The following is a 14,973-nucleotide window of genomic DNA, read 5'->3' as shown; positions in this document are numbered from 1 at the left end:
TTGCTTTCACAACGAAACACACAGCGTCACACACGGCGGGCTAGAGTGAGCGGTGGCCGGTGGGCTTGAGAACGGCACGGCCGGGCGGGCTTGCGGCAACCACATGTGACGACCCCAGGCTTGACTCTGCTTCGTCCACGGTGAAAGCCGATCCGGCGATCCACAGCGCGCAGTTGATGTATTTCCTCAGCGACCAGCACGGATCAGCTGTAGGCATGACGAAGTGGATATCGTCCTCTTTTGGAAGGACAAACAAAGTAGTTTCGCTTTCACAACGAAACACAGCCCCTTCACGACATGGCGGCGGCAACAACAATACTACAGCGAGAATAAAAGTTACGCCTTCTTTTTTTGCGTGAACATTTGGGCGGCGTTATGCAAATCTTCCCACACAGTGAGGTAGACATGTGGCGGCGTGTTTAAACGAGGCATTTTAGGAGGGTGTGGACCAGTCTTAACTTTTATAAAGAATATCTCTTTGGGTTTGAGACTTTAGTCTTTGCAACTTTACAGATCTTCTTTATGCACCAAGAGCTTGTAACACTCCAAAGAGAAAGGAAAAATTTAAATTGCATCATATGACCCCTTTAAATTCGACGAATATTCGAAATGCGAAATTTTTTTGACAGCCCTAGTCTCTGGTAGTTTCTATTGTGTTTAGTCCCCCAAAAGGCATTCTGATAACTAAAATTTTTCCCAGTTTCTACAGTGTTCCCCGTTCCTTACACCAATAGGTATGGAAACTATGAAAACGTTCCTCCGGTGCGATATCCCCTAATGATGGTTAATGGAGTCCCTGCACATGAAGAACATTTGAAATCAGATCAGGTTTTGGGGGAAAAAAATGTCATTTAAATACCTTTTTGATGTCATGAACACAGCGCAGCCCCCAGCCTCGAGACAGCGTTCTGAATATCTCCACCTGGCAGTACTGTCGTTTGGTGAAGCACTGGTTCTGGCAGCGCTCACCTGCGGGACACACCTGTGGGTGACACTCGTACAGCAGCATGCGGTTGATGCACTCTGAATCCATACCGCAGGGGTTCTCATCCGTCGCTTTGCAGTTGCAGCGAGGAATTTCCGAAAGATCTGCCGAAATGATCAGCACTTTGCCAATTGGTTTGTTCACCTAAGAGATTGACCAAGTTAGGACTTGTAATGTCATTATATAAAGCTAGCAATCAATCTCATAGTGTATCTCGTAGGAGCATGTACCTTAATATGTTTGTATGGTGGAGGTTTCTTGTGATTTCGTCGGTCCTCCTGCAGCTGCCGTAGTTCTTTCTCGGCTTGCAGTTCTTTGAACCTTACTGCAGCTTCTTCCAATGCTGAACCACATTGAACATTTGGATTTTAGCAATCATTTTTCATTTGAGCACTGATTTGAGCAACATTTCATTTTTACAATAGTTACCTTCAGGATGCTAGGGTGTTCTGAATGCTTGTCAAGGCATTTCTATGCAGTTGGTAAGAAGTTCCACGAGTTTTAGCATGTTTATATGTAGTTTCTGTCCATTGGATTTTTTTAGGTATGCACAATATATTTTTACCATATTGGTTATGAGCCACAATTTAATCATTTATTGGTATAGGTCACTACTGCATATGTAATTGAAATATCTTTGCCAGCATCCAACACTTTATTCTATAAATGAAAGTCATTGTGTTGGAGCCCATTGACCCCAAATTAAAATTCTTTTAAAGTTACTTTTTAGAAAGACTAATAATTTAACACTTAAATGAAACCGTTAGCAAATCTCACAATGAATATCCATCTTTTATACCGTACATTACAATGTTGTGATGCATAAATTATTTACTTTCTGCTTTAGCGTTTTATTTTAAATTTATTTAGACAGAATAGCATTGAATATGGGCAATAACATGAATTGTCATCATTTTATATATCAATTTTAACACCAATTTTGTTCACTGAGCTAAAAATGTTAATCTGATCGCTTACCGATAGCAAAAGCAAAATAAAATTAGTTACAAAAGATACCTTTCTTATAAGTAGAGTCAACTCCCTTTCCCATTTTCTCTTTACTGTTGGCATCGCCCTCCATGTAAGGAAAAACACGGGCTTGGTAAGTCCACAGGTAGTCATTAGAGCCAAAGAAAAGAACCGGGAACTCTCCGACATCATGTCTCATGCGTAGAATATTCTCGGGAATGTCTTTGGGATTGCTAACCTCTGCCGGCCACCATCTATCAAACAGTAGAGCAGAAACTGTTGTGTACAATGATTGCAAAAGCCAGGAATTGATGACAGTAAATGTTAAGAAGTTAAGCGTGGGTTTTGTGGTTGCTGACCTGTAGCGGCCAACTTTTACCCACACTACCTCCTTGTAGTGCGGTTTCTTTCCAGCACGACAGTCGTTGCAGTACCAGCTGCCTTCTGGCATGTCGATGTTCAGACACTCTCGGTGAAACGCCGCAGGGCATGACTCACAACACAGCAGACTACCTCCTGTAGAGAGAAGTGATACAGATACAGAGAGGAAGTGTTTTGGAAATGGAAATGTTTCTGATAAGGTCATTCTTTAAGCTGAACTGAAAGAATCATCAAAGATTTCTAAAGCCATGTGAAAGAAATGGTTTATTGCACATGAAATCAGAGGTGCAAATTGTAATGGAAATTGGTGTCCAAGGCAGCTGAATTAACCTTCTGAGCAGACGAAGCACCAGCTGACGTTGACATGCTCGTGGTTGCGGCAGCCTTTTCTTGGTGTGAAGTGATTGGGACACACTATGTTGCTGTCGGTGAGTGTGACACTCCCAGCTGGTATGCAGTCATCATTGGCATGATATGCCACAGGGCATCTGATACAGCGGGTTAGCTGGCCTGAGACACAAAATACAGTGAATTTCATAATAAAAGCATGCAAATTTAAAATATGTGTAATTTACATGCTGTAACACGTTTGTGAGTATGAAATATTAGCACTATATTGGTTATCGGCTTTTAAAAAATATATTTTATAGATATTAATATATTAAATTTATAAATATATTTAATCTCAAAATGAATAAGTATTTTTCATACTGTAAAATTATAATTTTGTGATGCCTAAATTCACCTTTATCATTTAAAATGATTGATTTTAGTTTTTAGTGTTTTATTTTTAAATAATTTAGACAAACATGATTTTTGTCCTGATTTGCAGTCTGGAGGTTAGTTAGTCAACGTTAGTTACCAAAATCATAGTCAGTCTGCAGATTTCACCGAAGATTGTGCAGTGTATGATAGACTCTGCATAAACTCTGATATTTAATCTTCATACTATGATTCCATCCAGTTGAAGTTTGATTATTTTTTGCTGATTTTAGAAAACATTGTTTTCTTTTGTCACGCATCTCCTAGCAATGAGGCACGTTTCTACATTAGTTGTTTGACATGTTGTGTTTGGAATGACTTAAAAATCCAGTAGTGTGTGATCCTCAGTCTTTTAGTGCATGATGCCCAGTTTTTCTGTGTAACCATTTACAGGGGCAGATTTAGTGAATTGGGGGCCCTAACAGGGGTGAGTCAGAAGTATAAATTATTATATTAATTTAAAACGGGATTATGTGGGTGGATTTTCGCATTGAACAGAAACTACAGACTGGATTATTGAAATTGAACTTTCATTCTCTGCCAGTAGGAGGCGCGTTTGGAACGTCAGAAATATAGAATGAGAAAAGTGTGGAAAAATATAACCTATATTGACAAGGAAAGTCCACTGATGAGTTACCAGCGTAAGCCTGTGTGCAAAGGCTGTCTAATTCTAAACTTTAAAATACATTTATTTTTAGTTATTTTAACTATGAAATGAAAAGGCAATTATACATTTACACACCTAAGAAGATCAACCAAAAAAGTAACTGCGTATGTGTCCTCTATACTTGGTTCCTTCTCATAAATGAGTAAGCAAATCATACCATGTGTCATATACTCTAGGGCTGTCCAAAAAAATGTTGAATTTGTCGAATTTAAAATAAAAATCCACATTTTAGGAGTGCGTTAAGGAGGCAGCTTTATCAGTGGCGCACCAGGATGCGATGACGATGTAAGTGTCATTGCATTTTAATGTTTTTGTTAGCCTATCCAGTTGAAGCCACTAGATTGTAGCGTTGTTAACACTAGCATTGTTAATTACAAATATTGTGTGAAAATAGAACATCAATGCGGAGAAGATCTTGTTTACGTCAAAATTGAAACCAAGCCGTTCACACAGAACGCATATTTCGCGCATTTTCTAGAGCAGGGTTGGACACCCCTGTTCTAGAGGGACATCGATCACCGTTGCACTCGCGTCTCACACAAAAGAAGCCGCATGTTTAGAAAGCCATGTAAATTAATGCAAGTTCAACTTTGAAAAAACATATCTTGAGACTTTACGTCAGTTTTTTTCCCCATCCCACTGCAACTCGTGTTTTTAAATGAAAAATGTACTCTGTGTGATTGGCTTTCGGCCCTATGTATTAAACTATGCATACATGCTGTTTTGTTTATAGTTGTTTAAGCAACTTAATTATAATTGGTTTATAAACAATATTTTAAACATTACGCACTTTTTTCACAGATAGTCATATCATCTTCATGCTTTGAATAAATGTGCATTAGTAATATTTTGCTCGATGCGCCCTCTTGTGGCCTCAGGAGAGAAGCCAAAAGCTTTTCTTCACCCTAACTGAAATTATGCATTTTAAATTCGAATATAATTCGAATTTTGATAATATTTAAGTAAAAATTTTTACTTTCGTTTTTCAGCCATTTTGACAGCCCTAATACACACTGTTTCTCAATATTTAATTACAGTTTCAGATGCATAATATTTTCATCTCCTTCAAGCAGGATACACAAAAAGCATGTTCAATTCAGACGGTTGTCATGGTAATAAACACCGTAATCAGCATCCGTTCGCATGCCAGCATTTAATGCGCATCTCCTATATGAAAAGCATTTTAGGGGGCCCTTGGCTTTTGGGGGCCCAAGGTGGTCACCTACCTTTGCCTAATGGGTAAGTCCGCCCCTGACCATTTACAAAGTCTGCATGTGTATGATGCCTTGTTTTCTGAAGTCTGTTCAGATTGTAGTGTTGTGTAGTCTGTTAATGCAAATGAACACTGCCCCAACAAAAGCAACATCCAAAGACTGCTGCCATGATGAGGTAAATGTCCTGGCCAGCTCTAAAATAAGTGTGCATGGTCATTTTGTATTTCCTAATGTTTAAACCTGCAAAAATTAAAAAATAACAACTTGCCTACATTTTATGGACTTAATATTACACACAAAAAGTTTTTTTGCCACCAACCAGCTGTTTTCAGATGCAGTTGTTGGTTACCAGCCCTCACATGTAGCATCACCTGATGTAGAATGTAGCTGCTCTAAGCACAACAAACCTTTAGATACAGATGGATTGGTAGGGTTTGTGATGAAACACGACAGGCAGGCATGGAGAGGGCAACGAAAAGCCCGGTTCAGAGGTACTGTGGGTCCATGGCTGGCAGCACACTCCCCATGGTAGAACTTCCCACATCCTGGAAGCATACAGCGCCTGACGTCCTCACCCAGGCTCTTACAAGAAAAGCAGGAGTGTATACCTAGTAAAACATTCACAAAACCAGCTGTCAAAGAGCAGTAATACTACAATTATGTCAAGACTTTTTAAAATAGTTGATGTGTGAATTATGAAGCCGGCTCTTACCAGACGTGCACTCATGACATAAAAATTTCCCTGTAGGAGGCTCGTTCAGGCCAGTGCATTGTAGATGGAACGCCCCACAGCACTGCCCTTCACAGAGAAGGAGGTCTCCCTGCTTCTCACATGCCTTCAGAAACAGACGGTCATTGAGGTGTGTTCTAATATACCGTGGCTATCAGATGAATTTAGTGAAGTAACATTTTAGATGATTGGATAAATCAATTTGCTAAAACATCCTAAGATCACTCCCCCCACTTTTAGTCTTAAATATTGTTAAAAGTTATCTAATGAAAAATGATATTTGACACTGTCGGCTGTCTATGGTTAAAGTTGGCTTGAAATTAAAATATCCCCTATTTTCTAAATGCATGTTATAGATCTTACTGTGAATAATCTATCCATGCATTCATCCATCTATGTTTAATTTGTATTATTCTTATTATTTCAATCGAATAATTCTTAATGATATTGTCTCTGTTCTCAGACCTCTCTCTGCTAATGGATGCTGGACTTCTCCAATCATTTAGTCCACATAAATCCCGGCTCTTTCTTACAATTGTCTAGAAGCTTGCATTCAGATCTGCCTCCATTTAAGTCCCCAACCTACATTTTTTACTTTCTTTGATAATCCATTTCACATGAATGTACATCATAATACAAAGATCTCTTGCTACTTTTTGTTTCATCGCAGCTTCAAGCCTATGGAAACTGCTCCACATGGAATAAAAATACAGGTTATTGTCAATATTATGATAATTCAGTAATTTTTCTTTTATCTTCCTTTGTTTTACTACTAACAATAATTGTTAGCTAAAATAAATGCCAGTTCGGTATGGGACAGTAGCTATTACGATAACTATGAACTTATAATAATCGTTTTAATTCTATGCTAACTGTAGTATGATTGTATGTGTTGCTATGTCAATAAAATAAATAAAAGGTAGACAATACAAGTTAAATGATAAATAGTAATAATGATAATTGCAAAGTACACATAACAATAAAGACAGATTTTTTTAAGCTGATGGAAAAAAAAAAAACAACAACATTGACAGACATTTTTAATGAGATTTTAATGAGCTTAAAGGGGTCCTATTATGCTTTTTCACTTTTTTAATTTTAGTCAGTGTGTAGTGTGTATGTTTGGGCATAAAAAAGATCTAGAAAGTTACAAATCTCAAAGTCCACTCCAAAGGGGATATATCCCCTTTATATCAAAGGGGATATAAAACGAACGGCTCATTTAAGCGGCCAGTTTATGAATTACAGTTTAAGTCACTTCCTTGTTGGCTTCACGAGAGAGAGCGGGAGGCTGCCGCTTGGCCTACACTCATAGAAAATAGACGCTGCGCTTCTCTTCCGGTGTGCGACCACCTGAAACTGTTTTTTTTTTCACCTCAGTGCCCAAACGTCTTTGTTTGGGCTTCCGAAAGCAGATGATGTCAGGAAACAGTGGTTGCAATTTATTTTTTAACTCTGTTCTTGAGCATTATAACCCCAATTTGCTATTGTGTGCTGTGCATTTTACTGAGGACAGCTTCCACAACATGAGGGAGTACAGTGCCGGATTCGCCAAAAGCTTTTGTTGAAAGACGGAGCAAGGGGCGTGGCAGTACTGAAACACCGTCTAAGCTGTTCGCCAATCACAACGCACTGGGACAGCTAACCAATCACAACACATTTTGTTTTTCGGAAGGCGGACCTTCATCAAAGCCGGAACTAATCGAGCCGTTTGTGCCAGGCTGGGGAGAAAGGTATTTTAATAATGTAAATTATGTGAAAAATAATGTGTTTTTCGAACCACCAAGCATGAGAGCATTTTCTAGTACACCCCCAAAACAAAATCAAAATCAAAAGAGCATAATAGGACCCCTTTAAGCATTTAAAGTGGCAGATGACATAACTGTTATTGTCTCTTGGTCTGGACACAACTATAGTTCTCATTAACACACCTACCTGACACACATTCTCCTTGAGTAAAGTGCTGCCTCCTTTCTCCACTGAGAGCCTTTTATCAGAGACTCCTTCATCGGATTGTGAATTTTCTTCTTTTTCAGAACACAAGCCATAACTAGATTCAACCATCTGAATGAAATACAACATGAATGCCACATATTCAGGTTAGTTAAATAAGAGAGCATTTAGGAAGGCTGATTTAATTTTTTTTATTATTATTTGTATTGTGGCACTGAATACTGCATTTCAATCTATGTTCTTAGAAATTAGATTTATTTTTTAATCAAATACTTTTTTTAATTAGACACATAATGCTGCACATGACTGACATGTAAACAGATTATGTGAGAAGCTACGGTAGTTACATTGGCCAGTTTATAATGCACACCTTTCTAATATTTCTGGCCAAAGATGATGTTGTTATGGTATCCACCTGTTGAGCATGCCTGTGTGCTCTTGCTGCTGTATGATTGGCTGATTACAAATTTGCATTATGAAGTAGCTGTTTATGTATTCCTAATAAAGTGGCCACTAAGAAACAACAGAAGTATAAGACTAGTTCATTTTACTGACCTCTGGTTCTGAGCATTTGAGATCATCTGAACCATCCTCAGCTGATTCTGGGTTAACTGCATGAGGAGAAACTTCTGTCTCCATCTCTGTGCATTTTAGGATTGGGGCAGTTGGTGTGTCGACTGACTCAAAAGACAGCTTGTTCTTACTTTTTGATGATTGTTGTCCCATCCCTTCATTTACAACACACATTAATTCAAAATACAATCAAGGTTCACAAATGTTCAGTGGCAGCCTGTCTAAAATATCCCTGCTTTAGAGACATCTTGTTTCCAAAAGATTATTTGAGATTCAGGCTTCTTCACATTTCCAACATCAATGGAAGAAAAACTCATGATTTGACATAACTGAATATAATTCACTGATCACAGGCATTATAAAAGTCTCTTCTAATATAACTTCTACTACTGAACTGATCTTAACCTGAATTAACCTGCTATTAAGTTTATCAGTGTCATTTAACACATAATTTGGTGGCAATGGTCTCCATGAACAACTTTCAAGAAACAGGGTCCTGGAATTGTCTCTGGTTGTCAGCTATGCCCCAAAATAATAATGTTAACTTTATGATTTGAATAAAATAACAAACCATTTCGAAAGCTTTTAAATGATCATACCTGAATTTGCAGATTGTCCAGATGAGCAAATCTTCTGTGACTTCACCTGTGAATGATCATGCTATTAGTCCAATTTTCCATTCATTAGTTTAGGGACCAATTCTCACTATTAACTAGTTGCTTATTAGCATGCATATTATTAGCATATTGGCTGTTCACTAATACTTATAAAGCACATAATAATGCCTTATTCTGCATTACCATATTTAAGATCCCTTAATCCTACCCTATACCTTAACTTAACAACTACCTTACTAACTATTAATAAGCAGCAGGTAGGAGTTTATTGAGGTAAAAGTAGTAGTTAATAGTTGGCTAAAACAAAACAAAAAACTAGACTACAATTGCAAGATTTTATTTATAACAAATATTCTTTATGTAGTTATCTATCAAAGTAAACTTTCTAAAATAGTTATAGTTTAAACAAGTACCTTTCTTTTTGGCACAAGAATTGGTTCAGCTTCTATGGAGCTTTCCAGAATCTTTTTGGTGGGTTTCCGTTGTCTCTTTGTGCTTAGACACACACCATCACCTATTTAAATGATGAAAAAATAATTTATTTTGACTGTTATTTGTGTTCTGATAAAAAGTACTGAATATGGTTAGCCCTAAAAACAAAATAAAAAGCAATAAAAAGTGGCTCTGGCTTGCAATAGGTCTACATATGGCCAATGCAAAAATAACGTGGCAGAAATATCAAACTATTTTCCAAACATTCATAATTATGTAAACTTTCAGAAAGTGCTACTCACCAGTGGCTATAGCATTTTGTTTTTGAAGCTCCTCCTTATGACAAATTTCAGCACACGGTGATGGGATTGTTTCTGGAGGTGGAGTAAGAGTGTCTACAGACAACACCTGCCTCTCTTGACATGGCGTGGGATTTATTGAAGGAGTGCTCCGAGACAGGTCTTCTGGAGGAGGAGTCTGTAATTCTGGCAGGGGCCTTGACACACCTTGTTCTGTCACCTGAGGTTTCTGTATACTTTCGCCAGATGTTTTCTCCACTGGGCCACTGCAGTTATTGTTTTCAACCTATTCAAAAGTTTAAAAAGTTGCCAGAATCGGAAGTAAATTACAGAATACAAGAAAACTTCCACATCCAACTTGATTAGCTAGCATAAACTGAGCTACCTTAGTAAAGGACTCAGGTTTCTTTTTTGCTTTCTTCTTAGTGGAAAACAATTGATCGTATTCCTCTGTCCATTCTATGAGTCTTTTGCTAGGTTTTCTAATACGTTTGCATTCTGTGAAAAACACAAAAATTTTTGAGCCCACTTTAAAATTCCACAACTACATATTTTCCTTAGATGATGTTAGCATGGATTACATTGAAATTTTACCTGTTGGGATGTCATTTTTTTGACAGTTGTCTTGAGTATTTTCAGATGCATTGATTGTAGTTTCCTTCCCAGGCACAAATGGACAAGACTTATTTGTATCACCCACCAAAACGTCACAATTTTCTGAGGGTAATTGTTCTGTTTCTTGAATACAAGTAACTTTGACTACATTTAACGCTTTGTCACTGACTTGGTCAAACTTTTGCCAACGCTTTTTAGGCACATTAGCCGAGAACTTGGTGTCTGGTTCTTCTGAGGGCGGAGGGTGCTCAGATACCAGTTCGTCAAATGTATCTTTTGAGTGGATATTTGCCGTGATCTCAGTGGTTTTCTTTTTTGAACAATTTTTTTTGCTAGGTCTTTGAGTATTTTTTGACACAGTAGAGGTTAGCTGAATTTCCGGGATCATATTTGTCCCAGACTTTGGTTTCATCTTCTGTTTTGATGGAGTTTTGCCCAGTTGACATTTTTGTTGATCCACTGTGTTTACTGTGTTCATCTCATCTTTTACGTCCAGAATCAGTGATGGCTCCTCTTTAATAAGTTCATTTACGGGTAACGGTTCTATTACCAATGTGGTTCCATCTTTTTCCCGGCTATCGTGCATATCCTTGAGCATCATTAGGAATGTGCTAAACGTATAGTTTGCATCAGGATGAAATGACAAAGGCTGGCCACTCTGTTCATTTGCTAGTGATTTGAAGGTTATTTCTTTCATGTTTTCCACATCTTCCATCTTTAAGCGCAAAGATGGAGTAGAACTAGAACATGAATCGGAAGCATGACTCTCTTGTTTGCATTTGGATGAATGAAAGGCAACAGGTGCTTGAGATATCAAAGAAGTTTCATCTTCAGATTTGACTAAATTTGCATCATCTTTACAACTCAGAAGATCCGATGATAACTGGGTGCGTATGTTACTTTTTGAGTCCACTTTCAGATCACATCTTGCTGTTGTTGGCATCTTCTGTGAAGGGACATAGTTGTCTACATCTGTTGTTTCAGGCACTGTAACAACAGAAAAAGATACACAATTCTCTGTTTCGACATTTGATGCTGACTCTTGGTTTACCAGTTGTTTCTTCATCCACTCAGCCTCCTCCATCGCCTTCAGTGCTCTTGTCATCAGTCGACTACTTGCTGGAAGGCACTTCACTCTCCTATCGAGAGCTTTCCTGGCTTCTGTAGATAGATGTTCAATTACGGTGATGTGATTGTCTTTGGGTTTCATGCTTGTGGAATCTGGCATCTTAATTTTACAAGATACCTTCCCAAAAGAACAGTTTACAGATTTAATGCCAGCACGACTAAGTCCCCCGTTGACCTGACCTTTCCCTGTTTTGCTAAACCAAAGGCCACCCTGGTTCTCCACGTTCTTCTTTACTTCTTTGTCATTTGCAATGGTTAGTTGACTTGAGGTTGAGTTTGACTGATTATTAACAGCGCAGTGCTTTGAAATTTGCTCAGTGCTTTTGGGACATCTTCGGATCTGTGGTACAGAATCAATGTCAGAGTAGGGACTGTCCAAAGCTTCCATAATCTTATCCTTCTCACAAAGAAATTCCTCCGATTTTTTTCTCTTTCTCTGTTTCTTTTTGTTTTTAGACCCCTGATTATGTGGTAAGGTGTTCAGATGGTCTTTTTGTGTAACTGTTCCATTGGTCAGAGGACTAAAGTTGGGTAATTTCACTGGCACGGACAATTTGTTTTCTGTGTTATTTGAAGTTCCTTCAGAGATTGTTTTGGTGAAGTCTGAGCAGGGAGTGGTGACCCTTGGCTTCTCCAGGAGAAGTGCTTCTGCTTCAACCACACTAGCTCTCCAAGAGTTCAGAAAACGCTTGGGTATCTGCAAAGTAACCCAAGAGTAACAATTTCACAAGGGTTTTAAAAAGGTGTCATAATATCCATTTAACTGAAAGGATGTTTCAGAAATTACAGAGTGTCTGGTGTTTTCATCTTGTTGGCGTCCACTTCCTCTCACAAAAGGGAGATTGTTAAACTGATATCCACCCACAAATATATGAGTAGATCGCTCAGGGACCCATGCCTGTTCTTCAGGTTCGCCAAATGTCTTGAGGAAATACTGACGATTGGTCCTATTTGGTGGCTCTGTAACATAATCGCACAAAGAAATGTAAGGAAGGACAATTTGATTTTTCTGGGTGGATTATGTGGGGGCAAAAGCCATTGAAAAAGTTGAGAATATGGTTCATAACGTTAGGAATGGGTGTTCTGTGGTTTTATGTCTTCTGTGTTAGTGTACTTACCTTTAATTCTGTGGTAAACACCCTCAACTGGGTGAACAGTCACCTGACATGGCCACCATGGTCTACGGTTGAATTTAGCCCATATTACTTCGCCCTCCAAATATTTCACTGGTGGTAGAGTCTTTGTTTTCATTTTTTTTGTCTGCTGGTAGACATCATATATAAATGAGTTTAATTTACAGCTGAATATTTTCAGTATCACCTACAAAAACATTAAAAAAAAAATATATTTCATATGATTCATTCAGAATTTTAGCATATGCATTTTATGAGAATATATCTCTTAAGTTATTATATTAGTAAATACTTAATTTTTTCTCTCTCTCTGGTCAAAGACCTGCCTATGCAAGAATGCATATGTATGGTCAGACTGAAAATACAAAAATAAAACCACACAATTATTGCTTAATGGCATTTGATGCAAAATATATACTCTCCCAAAGCATAAGAAGAGTTTCGAAATTTTAAAAATGTACTGCTCTCTAAGCTAATATAATGAAAATTGTATCAGTTTCTAAGATTGTACATGTTCTCATTTTGAAGAGCTAGTGCCACAGTTGATTGTAGTATGAGGAGATATCTAAAATACTGGTAGTGGTTTGATGTTGGGGATGGTGGGACAGAACCAGAACTTGCCATTATAATCCCAGCAGACCTGCTCACAAGAGAAGAAAGCCCACAATCACTTGTAGACTTGTCTTTAAATACAGCTTCTTGCCCCAGAGATGCGCGAGCATTTGAAATTTTGTTTCTAGACTTGACATCCAATTTTGTCTTCAAATTTGTATTTGTTGTATGTTCTTTCGTTGAGCCACATGACGCTCCTTCCAGTTGAGACTCCATCTCTGGATCCATAACTTCATCCTTGTCCTCATCTTCAAACAATATTGACTCAAAGTGCAGTCCATTTGCAAACGGACTGGATGAGTCCAGACTAAAATCAGGGCTGGGTGGGGACGTGCAGCTGTCAGTCAAAGCTGCATCCATTTTGAGACAGATGTGTCAACAACTTAGTCTGGCTACCACGCCCCCTGAGTTCCTTGTGTGCACACTGTCCCATAAGCCTTGTGGGTCCCTGTCAGGCAGAGGCAGGTCCTGATTCTCAAAGGTCAGATTTCTAAGGCTTCTCTAGGGATGATAAGTGAGTAAGCTTTGACTCTTAGACTTTAACCCATAGACAGAGGAGACAGGACGGTCGAGGGTTAAAGCCAAGTGTCTGTCTGCTGGTTGGTGATGTTTTCCATGTACTTTCTAGTGGATCAGGCACCTGTGGACAGGTACGGGGCAATGTGTTGCATTACTGAGAGTATGCACATGTGGGCGAATCATAATGGCACTGCTTCGTTATCTGAAAAACAAATTTGTATATGCATATAAACATTCACTTCATCTCTGGGTGTAAAAAAAAAAAGAGTGCTTGACAATTCTAAAATGCTGATAATAATACACACCACTCAAAGTTTTCCCTCAACTGACTGAAACACCTCTTTAAAACGCATTTAGATTTAAAAGGTTAAGCTTAAATGCTTGAAATTAGATCAGCAGACAAATTTGTGTGCGCTTTTGTGAAAACGTATCAAAATGTTATAAATAGTAAGGTATTGTAGTAATAGTAAATGAGAGCTGCCAACAAGTGACCAGCTTTGTTGTTTACATATTTATGTCTTTTAACTACATATAAAATATATAATTAATTTATGTGTATATAATGACATATTTGCACGTGTTTATTAATTATTATGCTGGAAATGTTGGGCTAAGATCAGGACTTTGTCTTGGCTATTCCAAAACATTACATTTCTTCTACTTGAACCTTTCAATGGTAGACAAGCTACAAAAGTAGTGTTTAGAGCGGTGGTCTAGCCGCAGGAAAACTTCCTTATTCATTTTAAGAGAATTAATTTTTCTGGTATAAGGCAGAATTCATAGTTCCAACAATGATGGCAAGATGGGCAAAGCAGCCCAAACCATTAAACTGCCACCACTGTGCTAAACGGTTGGGATGACATTCCCAGTTTTGAATCAGTCTTTAGTTTTCTCCACATGTAAGGGCAAAGCAGCCCAAACCATTAAACTGCCACCACTGTGCTAAACAGTTGGGATGACATTCCCAGTTTTGAATCAGTCTTTAGTTTTCTCCACATGTAGTAGTTCATTAAAACCAAAAAGCTCTATTTTGGACTCTGTCCACAAAATGTATTTCCATTAGTCTTCTGGCTCATCCACATGATATTTGTCAGGTAGCATTGTTCTTCTCGTTGAAGCAATAGCATCCTCCTTGCTATACTTCATGTCTACCTGATGGTGGACTCACAAACCTTAGCCAATGTCGTGAAGATCTTTAGATGTTACGTTGAGGTTCTTTTTGACCTCCTTGAAAATTATGTCCTGCTTTTGGAGAGACTTTTGTAGTCTACCAATTATTTGTAGAGTACGAGTGTCTATTTGGATTCTGCGTAGATTTTTGAAACCCCACTCTATAGAAATAACTTTTGCAAATCTTTTGAAATCTCTTTTGACCAAACACTGA

General features: G+C 38.2%; 1 protein-coding gene across 6 annotated transcripts in view; it reads right to left on the bottom strand.

Moving 5' to 3' along the window:
* nsd1b (nuclear receptor binding SET domain protein 1b) overlaps positions 1 to 14,973 on the bottom strand; it is a 22,234-nt gene that overhangs the window by 5,654 nt on the left and 1,607 nt on the right. For 4 of the 6 annotated variants that reach the window (XM_016491975.1, XM_016491974.1, XM_016491973.1 and 1 more), the window contains 17 exons: positions 13,080 to 13,791; positions 12,444 to 12,585; positions 12,113 to 12,285; positions 10,177 to 12,022; positions 9,968 to 10,080; positions 9,586 to 9,868; positions 9,265 to 9,365; positions 8,834 to 8,879; positions 8,217 to 8,389; positions 7,644 to 7,772; positions 5,691 to 5,814; positions 5,386 to 5,586; positions 2,666 to 2,845; positions 2,314 to 2,470; positions 2,003 to 2,208; positions 1,216 to 1,328; positions 860 to 1,129 (listed from right to left, as the gene is read on the bottom strand). In XM_016491975.1, the coding sequence (XP_016347461.1) occupies positions 860 to 1,129; positions 1,216 to 1,328; positions 2,003 to 2,208; positions 2,314 to 2,470; positions 2,666 to 2,845; positions 5,386 to 5,586; positions 5,691 to 5,814; positions 7,644 to 7,772; positions 8,217 to 8,389; positions 8,834 to 8,879; positions 9,265 to 9,365; positions 9,586 to 9,868; positions 9,968 to 10,080; positions 10,177 to 12,022; positions 12,113 to 12,285; positions 12,444 to 12,585; positions 13,080 to 13,430 (4,608 nt within the window). In that variant the 5' untranslated portion in view covers positions 13,431 to 13,791. Of the gene's footprint in view, positions 1 to 635; positions 797 to 859; positions 1,130 to 1,215; positions 1,329 to 2,002; positions 2,209 to 2,313; positions 2,471 to 2,665; positions 2,846 to 5,385; positions 5,587 to 5,690; positions 5,815 to 7,643; positions 7,773 to 8,216; positions 8,390 to 8,833; positions 8,880 to 9,264; positions 9,366 to 9,585; positions 9,869 to 9,967; positions 10,081 to 10,176; positions 12,023 to 12,112; positions 12,286 to 12,443; positions 12,586 to 13,079; positions 13,792 to 14,973 lie in introns of those variants that run through there. The other 2 variants (XM_016491978.1, XM_016491976.1) reach the window with 2 other exon arrangements.

The sequence above is a fragment of the Sinocyclocheilus anshuiensis genome, unplaced genomic scaffold (assembly GCF_001515605.1).
Source record: "Sinocyclocheilus anshuiensis isolate Anshui unplaced genomic scaffold, SAMN03320099.WGS_v1.1 scaffold943, whole genome shotgun sequence".
NCBI classification, from domain to species: domain Eukaryota; kingdom Metazoa; phylum Chordata; class Actinopteri; order Cypriniformes; family Cyprinidae; genus Sinocyclocheilus; species Sinocyclocheilus anshuiensis.
The sequence above is the reverse complement of the archived record's forward strand: the minus strand, read 5'-3'. Positions and strand labels throughout refer to the sequence as shown.